This window comes from Mustela putorius, unplaced genomic scaffold (assembly GCF_011764305.1).
Source record: "Mustela putorius furo isolate JIRA1106 unplaced genomic scaffold, ASM1176430v1.1 tig00000721_pilon_pilon_pilon, whole genome shotgun sequence".
NCBI lineage: Eukaryota > Metazoa > Chordata > Mammalia > Carnivora > Mustelidae > Mustela > Mustela putorius.
The window spans coordinates 2,921,758-2,939,055 of NW_025421456.1; the positions used below are offsets into that span (position 1 = coordinate 2,921,758).

Below are 17,298 nucleotides of genomic sequence, written 5' to 3' on the forward strand. Positions count from 1 at the left end.
CTCAATATATTAGAGTACTGTATGATCCAGCAGTTCCACTTCTAGGTATATGCCAAAGAAATGAAAGCATATCCAAAAGCTTGTAAACAAATGGTCACAGCATTAATTAAAATAGTCAAAAAGTGGAAGCAAGCCAAATGCCTATCAACTTATGAATGGATAAATAAAGTGTTGCATACCCACCCAATGACATACTATTTGGCAGTGGAAATACTGAAGAACTGATACATTCTACAACACAGATGAACTTTGAAAACGTTATGCTAATTTCTAGAAAGTGGTCACAAAAAGCCAAATACTGTATGATTCCATTTACATAAAATATCCAGGAAAAGCAAATCCATCATGGCAGAAAGTAGTTTACTGGTTTCCAGGGGCTGTGATAAGAGAGAATGAACAGTAAGTTCTAATAGGCATGAGGTTTCTTTTTGGGGTGATGAAAATGTTCTAAAATTAGATAGTGGTGATAGTTGCCCAATTTCATGAATATACTAGAAAACCACTGAATTGTATACTCATGGTGTATAGATTATATCTCAAAGTTGTTGTTTTATTTTGCTAGTTTCATAATTGTGGTTGAAACATATGCAATATTCTTTTGGTTTGTGGCTATACTGAAATAAACAATGTCCCCAAATGATACTGCATTTATCTCTGAGAATTGTGTATATAACCAGTATATGTAAAACAACTGTATTCTTAAAATTAAGAAGAATGAAATCAATAAATTAAAACTTAAGATTGTCATTATTATTTTTTCCTTTTTAAAAGATTTTATTTCCTTTTTTATTAACATACAATGTATTATTTGTTTCAGGGCTACAGGTCTATAAATCATCAGTCCTACACAATTCACAGCACTCAGCATAGCACATACCCTTCCCAATGTCCATAACCCAGCCACAGCATCCAACCCTCCCCTCCAGGAACCCTCAATTTGTTTCCTGAGATTAAGAATCTCCTATGGTTTGTCTCCCTCCCTTTCCCATCTTGTTTAATTTTTCCCTCCCTTGCCCCTACAAATTCCCACCCTGCCTCTCAAACTCCTCATATCAGAGATATCATATAATACTTGTCTTTCTCTGATTGTCATTATTATTAAACAGTGAAAGATACTGAAGGGCATTCAATCACCACTCCTATTGCCAATTATCATCACCTAATTAAGGCCCGCACATTGAGGTAGTGATAATGCTCTTTTCTTTGAGTAGCAAATGAAAATGATATCCTTTAACATCAGTATATTTGAATGTTTAAAAAACATATTTAAGATAAATAACTGTACTGGGCGCCTGGGTGGCTCAGTGGGTTAAGATAAATAACTGTACTAACAAATACTGTAGAAATTTGGCAATGGTTCCTGAAATGGTTCTATAAGTCTTCTCTGTCACTCATTATTGGGAATTCCATATTCTACTAACTGCTCAAAACAAAAATCTATGCAGTCATCTTTGTTTACTTTCTTTCTTTTGTGCTCCATATTCAATCTGTCAAGAAATCTTATTGGTTCTATCTTCAGAATTTATTGTCAATCCAGCACTTCTAACCACAGCTCTCTCTCCCACTCTAGTCTAAGCAATTATCAGCATTTGTTTTAAAATTTCGATCATTGTCATAAATGGTACTCCTTTCTTAAGTTCTTGTTCCACTAAAAACCTCTCTTCACACAGGAGACAGAATGATCCTTCTAAAATATAAATCAAATTATATCATGCTTATCAGAATCTTCAAGTGGCATCCCATCTCACCAAAAGTAAAAGCCAAAGTCATTAGTTGGTTTACAAGTTCCCCCTTATCAATAATATCCTCCCTCATTACTCTTCTCTCTCACTTACCTCCAGTCACACTGGCCTTCTTACTGCTCCTTGAACAAAACAGCATGTGACATCCTCATGGCCATTGCATTTGCTCTTCTGCCTAAAAGGTTATCTACCTCAAAATCCGCTTGACTTATTCCCTTGCCGCCTTTAGTTCTTTGCTCAAATGTCTTTCTTTTCTGATCACCTTATTAATATTGACCTCCCAGGAACTAGATATCTCCCTTCCCTGATTTTTCCCCCTCTTATTAAACTGATAAGAACAGATACTACACTTGATCTTAGCCAAAAGGCCGTAGAAGCGATTTATTCCCCCTCTTATTATCTCCTTCTAATTACATTGCATAATTTTCTTATTTATTCTTTAAATGTCTGTGTCCTTCCACTTTAATATAAACCCTATGAAGGCAGGGATGTCTGTTGCTATCCCTAGGTGTTATAACAGTATCTGACACATAATTGTCATTCAATAAATATTTACAGTATGTCATTCTAAAGAATTAGGATGTTTCCTGAGTACGATGGAAAACTACTGATAGATTTTATTTTTTTTAGCTATTGATAGATTTTGTATTTGCATTTTACAAAGATTCCTCTAGTAATATTATTGAAGAGAAATTGAAAGAGCCAAACACAGGAATGACTTCCTTTTCTCATGCCCAAATTTTACAGAAACACTATTTGGAACTGAACCTAGTTTAGGAACATAACATCATTTCCTTGAGAAAAGCCTTGATTAATTAAATAAAAGATAAAGTTGCATTTTATTTGCCAATTTGTGAACATGAGGTATAACATCAGGTTTGTATGTAAATTTATCATGTATTGAGAGATTTAAAATGAAGCAATGCTATCATATGTGGAATCAGCTAGAGTGTTCAAAGTTTTGGTAGAAAAAGTTGGTGTGGGGGAGAAAGATGTATGCAGTAATCCACCTGAAGTTTTGACACGAAACTATTTCATCATGAGTAAGCAAGGAAATTGTTCATTTTTTTCTTATATTGGCCAAAAAATAGCCCTTAGTAGATGGCCATTTTGTAGTGTTCTGGTTAGAAAAAGTAAACTGCTTCTCAAATAGTTAAGTGCCTGAATTCTAGGAGAGCAGAAGAATGTGCCCTTATAATGAAAAAAAATCTTTACTGATTTCTACTATGTATGATCAAGTGTATGTTCTGATTTCCTTCAATGTTTATTTATAATCTGAAATGAAAAGTTGGTCCTTCCATGGAACTTTTCCATCTTAACACTACTCTTCATAGTTATATGACATGCTTTTATAAAGGTTTTTCTCTTTGTGATTAGGCCATATATTTTGAGAAAAATTGTGATATGTATTTATACTATGATAGATAAACTTTGTACTTCACAATTACCATAAACATTTAGTGTGACATGTAGTTTATTTCCTAAGAGTGTACTTTCTATTAATTTACATGTTGGTAATTTTTTGGCCAAAAAGAACTAAAAGAGCAGTTGTCTTAAATCAGATAGCTGAGTGAGAGAATATTTTTCCTGCTCCACTAAGCAGATAGCAATCAAAGGAAAACTTAGTTCCCCCATTTGTGGTATTTCTTCTTGGGTTTATTTTTTCACACCTGTTCGTTCTTGGATTCATGTAGTTTACAACTTAAATAATTATTGCAAATATTTCTAATTTTGTAAGACACAAATGGCAGGATGGTAGGAGTAGATTCATGGATAAAAGAAAATGTTTATTAAGAGAAGGTTGTTTTAACATGACCAAGAGATGTCTGTTTTCAAATTTCCCAAGTTACATGGACTAAAGTTTGTGCTTTTAGTCACACCTAAGAGTGATAAATGCAGAGAGAAAGGTCATTTTTTACTTACCCATTTCTGCTCAATAAAGTGTTTTGGTTGAAGTATTACTTCCATTTAATCAAATAGAGGCAAACCAATCTTTTATTACCTAGTTTTACCCATGAATATCTGCAGTTTTTGCAGAATTTTACAAATAAAATCACCATACTAAAATTTTTTACATTCTTTCAAATATCCACCCTTAACCATTCCATTGGATTTCAGTATTTCCTTGGTCATATATACTGGGCTTAAAATTTCTACGAAGTCATAAATAAATCAATTAACTAGAAGCAATAGGTAAAACATGAAAGTTATATATTAAGTTAATGGGAATGGTTAATCTCCCTCTGTCTCCAAATTTACTATGCAATTCAAATAATTTGGTCTACATCTCCAGATACAGTAAGAAAGCATAGTGAGGACGGGTAGGTTGGGGAATTGGCATCAGTGAGCCTGGTTTCCCTCTAGACTCACTTGTTCCCAGTTGTTTCTATTTAGGTGTTCAGCCTCAGAGAGATCCACTTTCTTTTCTTTCTTTCTTTTTTTTTTTTTTAAGATTTTATTTATTTATTTGACAGAGATCACAAGTAGGCAGAGAGGCAGGCAGAGAGGAGGAAGCAGGCTCCCTGCTGAGCAGAGAGCCCAATGTGGGGCTTGATCCAGGACCCTGAGATCATGACCTGAGCTGAAGGGAGAGGCTTCAACCCACTGAGCCACCCAGGCACCCCAAACAACCATTATATTTTAATTCTGTCAGCAATATGTATGTGACTCAAAAATCTTGTATAACTAGGGATATTATTTCAATGGGCAAACTTTATTTAAAAAATTGGAAAAATTTTTCACATTTTATGGTTGACCACAATAAAGATATAGCTCAACCAATGTGAACCTAATTTCTAATAATACAAATGCTTTCAGCCTTTAACTTTTTTCCTCACAAGTTTATTTTTTTAAGAGTATTTATTTATTTGAGAGCACATGTGGGAGGAGGAGCAGAGAGAAAGAGAGTGAGGGAGAGAATCCCAAGCAGACCCCCCACTCTGTGTGGAACCTAAACAGGGGGCTCAATTCCACAACCCTAGAGATCATGACCTAGCTGAAATCATGAGTTGGACTCTTAACCAACTGAGTCACCCAGGTGCCCCGTTCCACAACTTTATTGAAGTACAACTGATATACCAAAATGTGCATACATATTTACTATATATAATTTTATGAGTTTTGACATAGGCATAGCCATGAAGCTATCACCACAATTAAAGTAATAAACGAATCTATCTTGTACTCTCCCTCTTTTTGTAGTAATAACACTTAACATAAGATAAACCCTGTTAACTATTTTTTTAGTATACAATATAATATTATTAACAATAGGCAATATATTTTATAGCAGATCTCTAGAACCTGTTCATCTTGCCCATACAAAATGCTGTACTGAAATCTGGAAGTATAATTGCTTCAGCTTTGTTTTTCTTTCTCAAGATTGTCTTGGCTATTTGGGGACCTCCATGGTTCTAAATGTGTTTTAGGATTTTTTTTTCTATTCCTTTAAAAAATGTCATTGAGATTTTGATCTTGACTGTATAGATTTCTTTGAGTAGTATGGCTATTAAACAATATTGTCTTCCAACTTGTGAACATGGGCTATCTTACCAATGTTTTGTGTCTTCTTTTACCATTGTTTTATAGTTTTCAGTGTATAAGTCTTTCACTTCTTTGGTTAAGTTTATTCTTAAGTATTTTCTTTTTTTATATAATTGTAAATGTGATTATTTTCTTAATTTCTTTTTCAGATAGTTCACTGATAGTTATATAAAATGCATCTGATTTTTTGTATATTAATTTTGTATCCTTTAACTTTACTGAATTTGTTTATTAGTTTTAATAGGTGTGTGTGTGTGTGTGTGTGTGTGTGTGTGTAGTCTGTAGGGTTTTCTACATATAAGATCATGTCATCTATAAGATAGTGTATCTTCTTTTCTCAGTCAGATGGCTTTTACTTCTTTTACTTGCCTCTTTGCTGTGGTTAGGACTTTTAGTACTATGTTGAATAGGTGTGGGAACAATGGATATCCTTGTCTTGTTAGTGATCTTAAAGGAAATACTTTCAATTTCTCATTATTGCATATGATGTTATCTATAGCTTGTCATATATAATCTTTATTATGTTGAAATTCCTGTATATCTTTAAGCTTTCTGTTCCTTTTCCTCTCTCTCCTTTATGTGCATACTGTTACACTTGATGATGTTCCATGATTCCCTCAGGCTTTCTTTGTTCTTTCTCATTATTTTTTTCAAGTGACTTGGCTTCAGGTTCATGGATTCTTTCTTCTGCTTGGTCAAGTTGGATGTTGAAGCTATCTATTGAATTTTTCTATTCAATTATTAAATTCTTGATGTTCAGAATTTCTGTTTAGTTCTTTTTTGTGGTTTCTATGACTGTTGATATTTTCATATTGTTCATATTTTGTTTTCCTGTTTTGTTTAGTTATCTGTATTCTTTTGTGACTCACTGACCTTATTTGAGATGATTATTTTGAATTCTTTATCAGGAAATACATAGATCTTCATTTCTTTAGGGTTGGCTAATAATGATTTATTTTGTTCTTTTCTTGTGTCATATTTCCCTGAATCTTTACCTGAATCCTTGTATTTTTCAAGGTGTCTTTACATTTGAAGAAACAGCCACCTCTCCCAGTCTTTATGTTTTGGCTTCAGTAAGGAAAGATTGCCATTAATCATTCTACCTAGTTTCTGGGAGTTTTCTAAACCTTGTCTGTAGATGTTTACACTCCACCCCTTTTGTTACTTGTTGTAAGAAAAGTCTTTGGTGTTTTGTTTCATTTCATTTGTTTTGGTGTTTGATTTTTTGGTTATTGTTGTTTCTTGGTCTTTGTTTTTTGGTTTGTTTTTAGCATTCAAGGATCAAAATTATTGGACTCTCAAAAAACTTAGAATATATGTTATAGACAGAGAAGTCCTCCCTTGGAAAAGAACTATATTTTGTTCCTTCTCTGCTATCAAATGAGCCACCTTTAGTTTCATTTTCTCTCTTATAGGCTTTTACTAAGGCAGCAAGAAGGAGCTGATGTATTCCAATATTCTTAATTTCCTATCATTTCCTCAAATACTATAGCCTTAATAGGCATAGATCTGTCCCCCAAGATAAGACAGTTATACTCTTTCTCAAGCAAGTTTCTAGAACCTTTTCGACCAGGAATAATAATGGAGTGCCCATTGTTATTGGTCCCACTTTTCTCCACTCAACAAATTGTACATCACATTTTAGGGTCTGAAACTTAGAGCACTTCAGTTTCAGGTACCAAATTCCATGTTAGATAGAATACTGCAGTCATAAGCTACAGAAGCCCTGCTTCAAATTGGCCTGAACACCAAAGATATTTATTTCACTTGTTAGGAAGTCTTAAAGTAGGCTCAATTTCAGAGCTAATTGATTTAGCATCTTAGAGATGTCATTAAGCACCCCAATTCTCTGCTGCCATGGAGTTGGCTTTCTGTCAAAACTGATTACTCTCATGGTCATAATATGGTTGCAAACAACAGCTAGAATAAAATTCTTCCTTGATTATTTCTAGCAGGAGACTGAAACTAGACCTTTTCCCAGGAACTCCAGTAGGTCCTTGATCCATATTGGCTTAGGTCTACTCATCCCCCAATTAACAGTTCCAAGGGACATAGTCTTATCATGATTGGCTTATACAAATATCCTGAAATAAAATGGATGTTGGAACATTAGTTCCAATATCCTCTACAGCCAGGCCTTTGCCGGTGTATTCATATGCAAATTAAAGTCCTAACTTTCTAATATCTTTTCTCTAGCCAACTTTCTCCCTGTGCTCTCTTATACTGAGTCTTAGAGTAAAGACTCAGTGCATGAGTAGATACTGGCAGAAAAGTAATTTGAAAAAGCTATGCATCTGTCATTTTAGTTTTGGCTTAAGTCATTGTCTGCAACCAATACTTTATTTATTTTTATTATTTATTTGTTATTTATTTTTAAAGATTTTATTTATCTATTAGAGAGAGAGAGAGATCACAAGTAGGCAGAGAGGCAGGCAGAGAGAGGGCGAAGTGGGCTCCCTGCTGAGCAAAGAGCCTGATGCGGTGCTTGATCCCAGGACCCTGAGATCAGGACTTGAGATGAAGGCAGAGGCTTAACCCACTGAGCCACCCATGTGTCCTGTATTTTTATAACTAGAGCGTATCATGCTTAGCGAAATAAGTCAAGCGGAGAAAGACAACTATCATATGATCTCCCTGATATGAGGAAGTGGTGATGCAACATGGGGGCTTAAGTGGGTACGAGAAGAATATTATCTATTTTGATTCCAGTATAGTTTATATATTTCTGTACTTGACTCAATCATGATAAACGTACTCTTAAATCCCTTCACCTATTTCACCCATCCACCTTACCCACCTTCCCTCTAGTAATACTCAATTTGTTCTTTATAGTTAAGAGTTTGTTTTTTGGTTTGTCTTTTTTTTCTTTATTCGTTTCTTAAATTCCACATTTAAGTGAAATCATGTGGTATTTGTCTTTCTCTGACTAACTTATTTCATTTAGCATTATACTCTCAGTCTTCCCATGTTGTTGTAAATGACAAGATTTCATTCTTTTCATGGCTGAGTCATATTCCATTGTGTATATATACATCACATCTTTTTTACCTATCATTTATCAGTGGACATGGGTTACTTCCATGATTTGGCTATTATAAATAATGCTGCAATAAACATAGGGTATGTATCTTTACAAATTAGTGTTTTCATATTCTTTGGCCAAATACCCAGTAGTGGGATTGCTGGATCATATGGTAATTCTATTTTTTAAAATTTTTTAAATATTTTGTTTATTTCAGAGATAGAAAGAGGGAGCACAAGGAAGGAGAAAGGTAAAGAGAGTGGGAGAACAAACTCCGCACTGAGCAGGGAGCCTGACATGGGGCTTAATCCCAGGACCCCAGGACATGACCTGAGTTAAAGGGAGACACTTAACTGACTAAGCCACCCAGGCACTCCTGGTAATTCTATTTTTAGTTTTTGAGGAACCTCCGTGCTCTTTTCTACAATGGCTGCCCTAGTTTGCATGCCCACCAACAGTGCATGAGAATTGCTTTTTCTCCACATACTCACTAAAACCTGCTGTTTCTTATGTTGTTGATTTTAGCCATTCAAACTAGTATGAGGTGATAACTCATTGTAGTTTTGATTTGCATTTCCCTGAAGATGAATGATGTTAAGCATCTTTTCATGTCTATTGGCCATCCATATATCTTCTTTGTTCATGTCTTCTGCCCATTTTGATTTGGATCATTTGGAGGTTTTTTGGTGTTAAATTATATTTAACTTCTTTATGTACTTTTGGATGCTAACCCCTTATTGGATATATCATTTACAAATATCTTCTGCTATTCAGTAGGTTGTGTTTTAGTTTTAGTAGCTGTTTCCTTTGCTGTGCAGAAGCCCTTTATATTAATGCAGTCCCAATAACTTATTTTGTTTTTGTTTCCCTTGCCTCAGGAGACATATCTAGAAAGATATTGTTATAGCTGATGTCAGAGAAATTACAGCCCATGCTCTCTTCTAGGATCTTTATGGTTTCAGTCCTCATATTTAGATCCTTAATCCATGTTGAGTATGTTTTTGTTCATGGTGCAAGAAAGTGGCTCAGTTTCATTCTTTTGCTTGTAGCTATCTAGTTTTCCCAACATCATTTTTGAAGAGATTTTCCCCATTGTATATTCTTGCCTCCCTTGTCGAAGGTTAATTGACCATATAATTGTGGGTTTATTTCTGGGTTCTCTATCTATTCCATTGATTTATGCATCTGTTTTTGTGCCAGTACTATACTGTTTTGATTACTATAGTTTTGTAGTATTTCTTGAAATCTGTAATTGTGGTACCTCCAGGTTTGTTTGTTTGTTTTCTTTTTCAAGATTGCTTTGTCTAGGGGCACCTGGGTGGCTTAGCCAGTTAAGTATCCGACTCTTCATTTTGACATAGATCATGATCTCAGGGTCCTGGGATGGATCCCTGCATCAGACTCTGTGCTCAGTGAGAAGTCTGCTTGAAGATTCTCTCTCTCCTCTCTCCCTCTGCCCCTCTCCCTGCTTGTACTTTCTCTCTCTCTCTCTCTCAAATAAATAAATCTTTTTTAAAAAGATTGCTTTGGCTATTCAGGGTCTTTTGGGGTCCCATACAAATTTTAAGAGTGTTTATTCTAGTTCTGTGAAAACTCTTGGTACTTTGATAGGAATTGAATTAAATCTATAGATTACTTCAGGTAGTATGGACATTTTAACAACATTTATTCTTCTAATCTATGAACGTGGAATATCTTTCCATTTACTTATGTTGTTTTAATTTCTTTCATCAGTATTTTTATAGTTTTCAGAGTACAGTTCTTTCACTTCCTTCATTAAGTGTATTCTGAGGTGTTTGCTTATTTTTGATGTGATTGTACCTGGGATTTCCATTTATTTATTTATTTATTTATTTATTTATTTATTTGAGAGAGAGAGACAGTCAGAGAGAGCATGAGAAGGGAGAAAGTCAGAGGGAGAAGCAGACTCTCCAAGGAGCAGGGAGCCTGATGTGGGACTCTATCCCAGGACACTGGGACCATGACATGAGCTGAAGGCAGTTGCTTAACCAACTGAGCCACCAAGGCGCCCGTGCCTAGGATTTTTAAAATGATTTTATTTCTTTATCTGACAGAGAAAAAGAGAGCAAGAGTAGGGGTGGCAGTAGAGGGAGAAGCTGGCTCCCTACTGAGGAGAGAGCCCAATGCAGGGCTCGATCCTAGGACCCCAGGATCATGACCTGAGCTAAAGGCAGGCACTTAACTACTGAGCCACCCAGGCCCTGGTTTTGTTTGCTTAATTTCTCTTTCTGCTACCTCATTATTAGTGTGTAGAAATGCCATGGATTTCTGTATATTGATTTTGTGTTCTGTGATCTTACTGAATTCATTTATCTAGTTCCAGTTCAGTTTTCTGGTGGAGTCTTTAGGGTTTCCTAAATATAGTATCATGTCATTTACAAATAGTGAAAGTTTTACTTCTTCCCTGCCGATTGGGTTGCCTTGTATTTATTTTTGTTATCTGATTCCTGTGGCTATGACCTCTAGTATTGTGTTGAATAACAGTGGTGAAGGTGGATATCCCTGTCTTTTTCCTGACTATAGAGGGAAAGCTCTCAGTTGTTCCCCACTTAGGAATGTTAACTGTTGTTTTTTCAATATATGACTTTATTCTGCTGGGTTATTTTCCCTCCAAATCTATTCTGTGAGGGCTTTTATCATGAATGGATGTTATGTTTTGTCAGATGCTTTTTATGCAACTATGGAAATGATCACACGGTGTTTATCCTTTCTCTTGTCAGTAACCAACACTTTAATATTTCAGTAAAGCAGATGGACTCCTTATATCATTCAGGGAATATTTTTTTTTTTTTTTTTAATTTTTTATTTTTTATAAACATATATATTTAAGGTTGAAAGTAACCCCAAAAGAATGGCTTAAGCAAATCACTTTGTGTCACATAAGAAAGCTGGACATATGTATTTGCTTGTATTTGCTCAGTAGCTTGACAATGTCAAGGCTATTGTCTATGATTTTCAGCCCTTTTTATATATGTCTGTCACCTCGTGGTTACAAAATTGCTGCTATAATTTCAGATATCAAGTTTCATTTAAAGCAGGAAGAAGGGGGAAATGTGGCCCTACTTATCTATAATTAGCAGAATTAATGAATGACCCATGGCCTCCCCTGGATGGTAGGTGACTAAGAAAAAGGGGTCTACATAAAACAAAAATAATGTCTTCTGCACACTGCTAACTGGATAATGTATATAAGCATATGTAATTCAGTGTAGAATAATTTGCTTTCTTTTTTTATTTAAATTCAATTAGCCAACACATAATACATCATTCATTTTTGATGTAATGTTCAATGATTCATTAGTTGCATATAACATCCAGTGCTTATCATTTCTTCCAGAAAATGGAAATGAGTTACAGGTGATGATAGGCATAAGGATCTAGATATGTCCAATCTAGCTACCCTATTCTGTATAACTGCTTTAGGCTGTCTACCTGTGGCAGCTCTCCTGGACATGGGAGACTCGTGCTGTCCATGACCCCCTGTTACCTTTTGGGCTGCAAACCAAACTTCTGGGTTCATGTCCAAAAGAGCCCAGCTGGTTTGGTGAATTGAATCACAATTGAGTTTGGAGGAAGCTGTGGTTGACCTGCTTTTTACTATCCCACAAATAGCCTGATGATATATTCTCAAAACTCTTTCACAGTGCCCATGTGAGGAATAAGGGATTCCTGAAGTCTATCTTTCTTCCTCTGTCCCCAAAAGAGGCCTTTTTTATTTTGGATTGGCAAGCTCTGACCGAATATGGAGAAATCGTTCCCTCATTACCTAAGCCTCTATAGTTGTCCTCATCCTTGTTTCAACTCTCTTATCTCCCCTCTTTATCTCTTGTAACTCACTAGACAATGGGTGTGAAGCATCCACAGTAGAGGGAGAAAGTATTATAGTAAAAGGGACTTCATTTTGTCCTTCATTAAGTCCTTCTTTGTTCCCACAGCATCTAGGAGCTGGATGCAGAAGAGGACAAGACTGGAGGACCTACTTCCCACACCTCCACCATTCTCAGGTTCATCCTAATCTGAGCAGAGAAAAGATTGAAGCCCTTCTGATGACCCATGGAATCCCAGACCTCTTGGAACGAAGGCAGCAAGTAGGAGGTAATTGTCTTCTGTTGCCTCCAGTTCCAATTCTCTTCTCTTTTAGAGCAGCACTGCTCTCCTCTATATGGACTTCCCTTCTGAGCCTGCTTCTTAAATCCTATCAAGGAATTTATCCCTCCCACAATAGTGGTTCTGTTCTAAGGCAAATAAAATTTTAAAAAAAAAAAAGCTATTTTAGATTTCTGAGTCTAGGGATCTGGCTAATGGTTTTTCAAATTGGTGTTTGAAGGAATATGGTATATATTTTCATTTTTTAATGGAAACTGGTCATTTAAACATAGAAGTGATATACATGTAGAACATCAACACGAAAGATCCAAGCACAACTCATGAACAGATGTGGCTTACAAGGCAATGAAGATTAGGTAGTAGGACTTGTTCAGATCCAAAGAAACTAAGTGGTGACAGCATTTTACATGTACCCAGGACTCCCAATGCTCTTCTTTTCCAAAAACTTCAGATTTTGGCAAAGGGGCTTAACTTTATTTTAGGCACTGATTGTTTGGAAGGACAAATTTTTTGTAAGGTTTTGGGTTTTGGTTTTTATTCATCTTAGTGCTGGGCATATTATTGTTTGCTGTACTCAGAAGGAGCCCTGTGTTGGTTTTCTAATAGTCTCTCAGTGCTCTCTGTTTGGAAGGTAATACAGAGTATTCTTAGCTCTAAAACACATCCCTGATTTCCTGAATAGGGTATTGGCTGCTCAGGAATGATTCTTAAAAGGACTATAAAAGGGGAAAGGAAGGAAATCCTGGGCTTTTGGTAAAAGGAAGTTACTAAAATGTTGATTTTTAAAAATATTTTATTTATTTATATGACAGAGAAAGAGAGATCACAAGTAGGCAGAGAAAGAGGGGGAAGCAGGCTCCCTGCTGAGCAGAGAGCCCGATGTGGGGCTCGATCCCAGGACCTTGGGATCATGACCCGAGCTGAAGGCAGAGGCTTTAACCCACTGAGCCACCCAGGTGCCCCACTAAAATGTTTTAAATAGAGAAATTAATAGCTTTTTCTAGCTCGAGTATAAAATATAAGTTTTAAGGGAGCAGAACTAGCAGTATATTAACTGGTTAGGAAGCTACTAAAATAGTCACATAAGTGACAGTGAGGGCAGTAGTAGTATGGATGGAAAACAGTATACAGATTTGAGGAATGTTTGGAAGAAAAGCTGATAATTGAATTAATATATTGAGTGAATGTCAGGAATGAGTTCAGAATGACTCCTAGGTTTCTGGCATTGGCAACCTATGAATGTTATCCCTTTAACTGGAGTTTGGGGTTTGCAAGGAAGATGTGAAAGGTACTCACCTCAGTTTTGGACATTTTGAGTTTCAAGTACTCCAAGTATGCACCTTTGAATATATGCATCCAAGTTCAAATGTTATTTCTTCAAGAAAAGCTGCTCTGACCAGTTATAGCTCCATCTCATAACATCTTATATTTTTCTGTTGTGTTCATCAGTTTAAGGTAAGTAACTAGTTGTGCGGTTAACTGTTTAATGTAATCTTCAGGAGGACATGTTCTCTTTCCTGGACTAGATGAGACCCCTTGCCATAGTAGACACTCAGTAAATATCTAGTGAGTGAATACTAGATGTTTCTCAATCACACAACTTACATATATAGAGCTGGAGTTTCTGAGAAATGAAGTACCTTATATGTGGTCACAAATTGAGGGAGTGTAGGTGTGCCAGATTTAGCAAATAAAAATACAGGATGCAGTCAAAATTGCATTTCAGATAAACAGCAAATACTTCTTTAGCATAAATATGTCCCAAATATTGCATGCAATAAACAACATATTGCCCTAAGCATTTGATTCATAACTATGTGATTCTATAGTCTGACTCTTTCTGTTCTCCAACTAAGAGAGAATACCACTCCTACACTGAAAAACCTTGATAGGAATTATACCAGCATCAGTCCTCTTCCCCGTTAATAAAAGTTCTTGTTTGTTTCACTTTATGTTGTTTTTAAATTCTTGCTTTGATGGAAAGTAAGTCAGTTTATCCTGGATGCAGACCAGCAACTAATGGATTCCAAACATTTGTTAAAGTCTTTCTGGGAGGCCAATTATAAAGGTAAATTAAAATTAGTTGGACTTTCTGAAAGATCAGATGCAGGGAAATGTGGTTAAAAGACTCTCCCTGAGTAGAAGCACTCCCCACCCACTTCTGTGGTATTTTGAGCCACTCAAGAGTTGCGGCCCCTATCAGATGACAATGTACGTCAAAGACAGTGCTTTATAGTTTATGCATTTCCTCATAGATGTTCTGAATAGCTCTGGAAACAAGATAACAATGTGGTTCTAGCAATTTTCCTGAGCGATCTTCAGGGCTGTCCTGTGTGGTTAATTTGATCTGTGGAGCTGCTGTGTTATGGGTAATTTTGAAACATGGGGTTTGCTTATCTCTTTCTTCCCTAGGTGACAACATTTAGACACTGGTTCAAGAGGCAGAGGGCCTAGAAAGGCTCTTGCACAAGCTCTCTCTCCCTCTCTTTTTGTCTCACTATATGTATATGGAGAAACACATGTAAATTCTATCCTAGAATATAAATGGTTATTATCTTCTGAATAGTGTGATTTTGAAATAATTTTTACTTTTCCTTTATGTCTGTGTTTTTTTGAATTTTTGCATAAGCAGTATTACTTTTATAATAACAATAAAAATAAAGGCCATTCTCTTTGTGAGAGAAAAACATTCTCAGCTTTCCATTTATCAGCTATGGGTTATCCTCATATCTGATACTTTTTTGTTTTTTTCTCTTCCCTTAGGAAAGAATGATAAAAAAATAAAGAAAAAAGAAAGAATCTTCTAAAAGATTATTTAATAAAAAGCAAAAAAATCAAAATAGCTTTTTAAAAAGGAAAATATAAGATTGGTCATAATCATCACAGAGAGACAGTTACCTTTGATTTAAACTATAAGCGATGAGAACGTGTAAGTTCAGAGTCTGATGTACAGGCTCTTTTCAAAAGAAATTTGAAAGCAAGTATTCCTAAAGTTTGATGTTTCTTAGTAGTAAAAAATTTCAGGGCAGAGAGCACCTGTTAGAACACTGAGCTTCAGGCATAAATACTTATTACCACTGACAAGACAAAGCAATTGTCATGATTCAGTTCATAACAGCTGATTCTTACCCAATGATATAGGCCCATTTTCTAAGTTGGTTTCTTCTCTCTGTGGCCATCAGGCTACTGCTACCATTTATAAGGATTCCTATCAAATAGCTTTATGAAACACATTTATCTATAGAAAACAAATAGAATGCAGAAAACCTGTGGGGTTGCATGGAACAAATGTTGAAACTTCAACTATTTTAGGCTTTGTGTCCCCAGTCCTAGCTCTGGGGTATAAGCAGGGTCACAGTAACAGTCATAAAACAGTATTTCTCTTGCTTTGCTTCTACCTGCTTTGCAGATACTCCCCGCTAATTCTGAAAAGACCGGTGGGAGCTCTCTTGTGTTTGCTAACTTAGTCTCTGCTCCTACTTGGCATTTTCCATTCCTGCTCTCTTCTCCAGCCCACTGTGGTGATATTCTGGAGCTGCCAATATTGTCAGGGCCCTATTGGCTTCTGACAATATTCCCTTCTCTCCTGATTTTCCTCTGGAAAACACTGCATTGGGTTTCTTAAGGTCTATAAAGGTTAGTGAAATAACTTTTTTAGTTTTATTCATACTTTATTGTAGTCCCTTCCCCCCTAGACACTTGAAGTAAGTCCACGGGAGTTGGACTGAAAGACAGTCTGAGTAGTAAAGACCTGGTCTACTCCATTCCTTGATTTCCTTCCCCATTGCCCACCTTGATCCTTTGTTCTTGAACCAAACTTGAGATTTGGACACTTGTGTTTGTTCGAATAAATTCTTTCTTTCCCAGAAGGTTCTTCAGTCCTTTAGGTAAATAAGCCCATTGTGGGCCACTGAGCTGGCATTCTAAATATACTCAGACATCTCTGGATTCTAAGATGAATGTGGCATAAGTTATCAACCCAATCTATTTTCTATGAATTTAGACTTGGGTTTCCAGATCTAACAAAGTGCTGTGGGATAGAAATGTAAGAACTTCAGCCAGCACTTGAAGTTGCCAGGATTTATAGGCAAGCATAGTGGGTCTTCTTTTTCCAGAGTCATTTGAGTGATCCCACATAGTTCTACAAATAAAAGGCACACAGATACCTATTGCCCCAGGAGAAGGGTGAAACAGAATCTCAATATAACCTGACCATAAGTCCTCTCTTAAGACCCCTTGATGAGCATGGCTAGTTGTTGTATGAGGTAGACAGATTTGCATAGATGCTAAGCAACTTCCTGGGAGAAAAAGGGAGTGAAAAGCCTCTTAGAGTTCAGTTCACCTTCTGATGAATTTGGATGGTTCTAATTGAGATTTTCCAGCAGTTTGAAAGGATAATAGGTCCCCAAAGAAAGCAAACCATGCAGGATGAGGAGCCTGGTCTGACACGCAGGGGAAGATCTGCACCACAGGGCTGAGGCTGGAAGGCCTCCCCAGGAAGCCCTGCTGGCCTAGAACTCAGTCTTTAGAACAAAGATTGTGAACGTGTGGATTGGCTTGTTCTCTCCTTAAAGCTCAATGTGGCAGTACTTCAGCCTGGGCATGATCTGGGGAAGCAAGAATGTCAGTTCACCAGGAGACAGTGCCCATTGACCTGTGTGAGATCCACAGCAGCAACCAATGCAAGAGTCTCTTCTACCTGGTACTTAGAATCAAAATTGACTTTTCTGAACTGAGTAGGCACTTGACTTTGTTGGCAATTGATATGGGTTGGGGGTTGAAGAGGTAGGAAGGGCTTAAGATTGAGATATTGGACTTGTTGATGACTTGAAGGTGATGCTAAAATAATTAATGGCTAAAATT

At 36.3% G+C, this 17,298-nt stretch overlaps 1 protein-coding gene and 1 pseudogene across 3 annotated transcripts in view; one reads left to right on the plus strand and one right to left on the minus strand.

The window, feature by feature from the left end:
- The window catches only part of ADAD1 (adenosine deaminase domain containing 1), a 109,026-nt gene extending 96,457 nt beyond the window's left edge, over positions 1-12,569 (plus strand). For all 3 annotated transcript variants that reach the window (XM_004747971.3, XM_004747970.2, XM_045083615.1), the window contains exon 13: positions 12,264-12,569. In XM_004747971.3, coding sequence (XP_004748028.1) covers positions 12,264-12,343 — 80 coding nt within the window. In that variant the 3' untranslated portion in view covers positions 12,344-12,569. The remainder of the gene's footprint in view (positions 1-12,263) is intronic.
- LOC123393039 lies at positions 1,983-2,123 on the minus strand (annotated as a pseudogene).
- Positions 12,570-17,298: the final 4,729 nt, after the last annotated feature.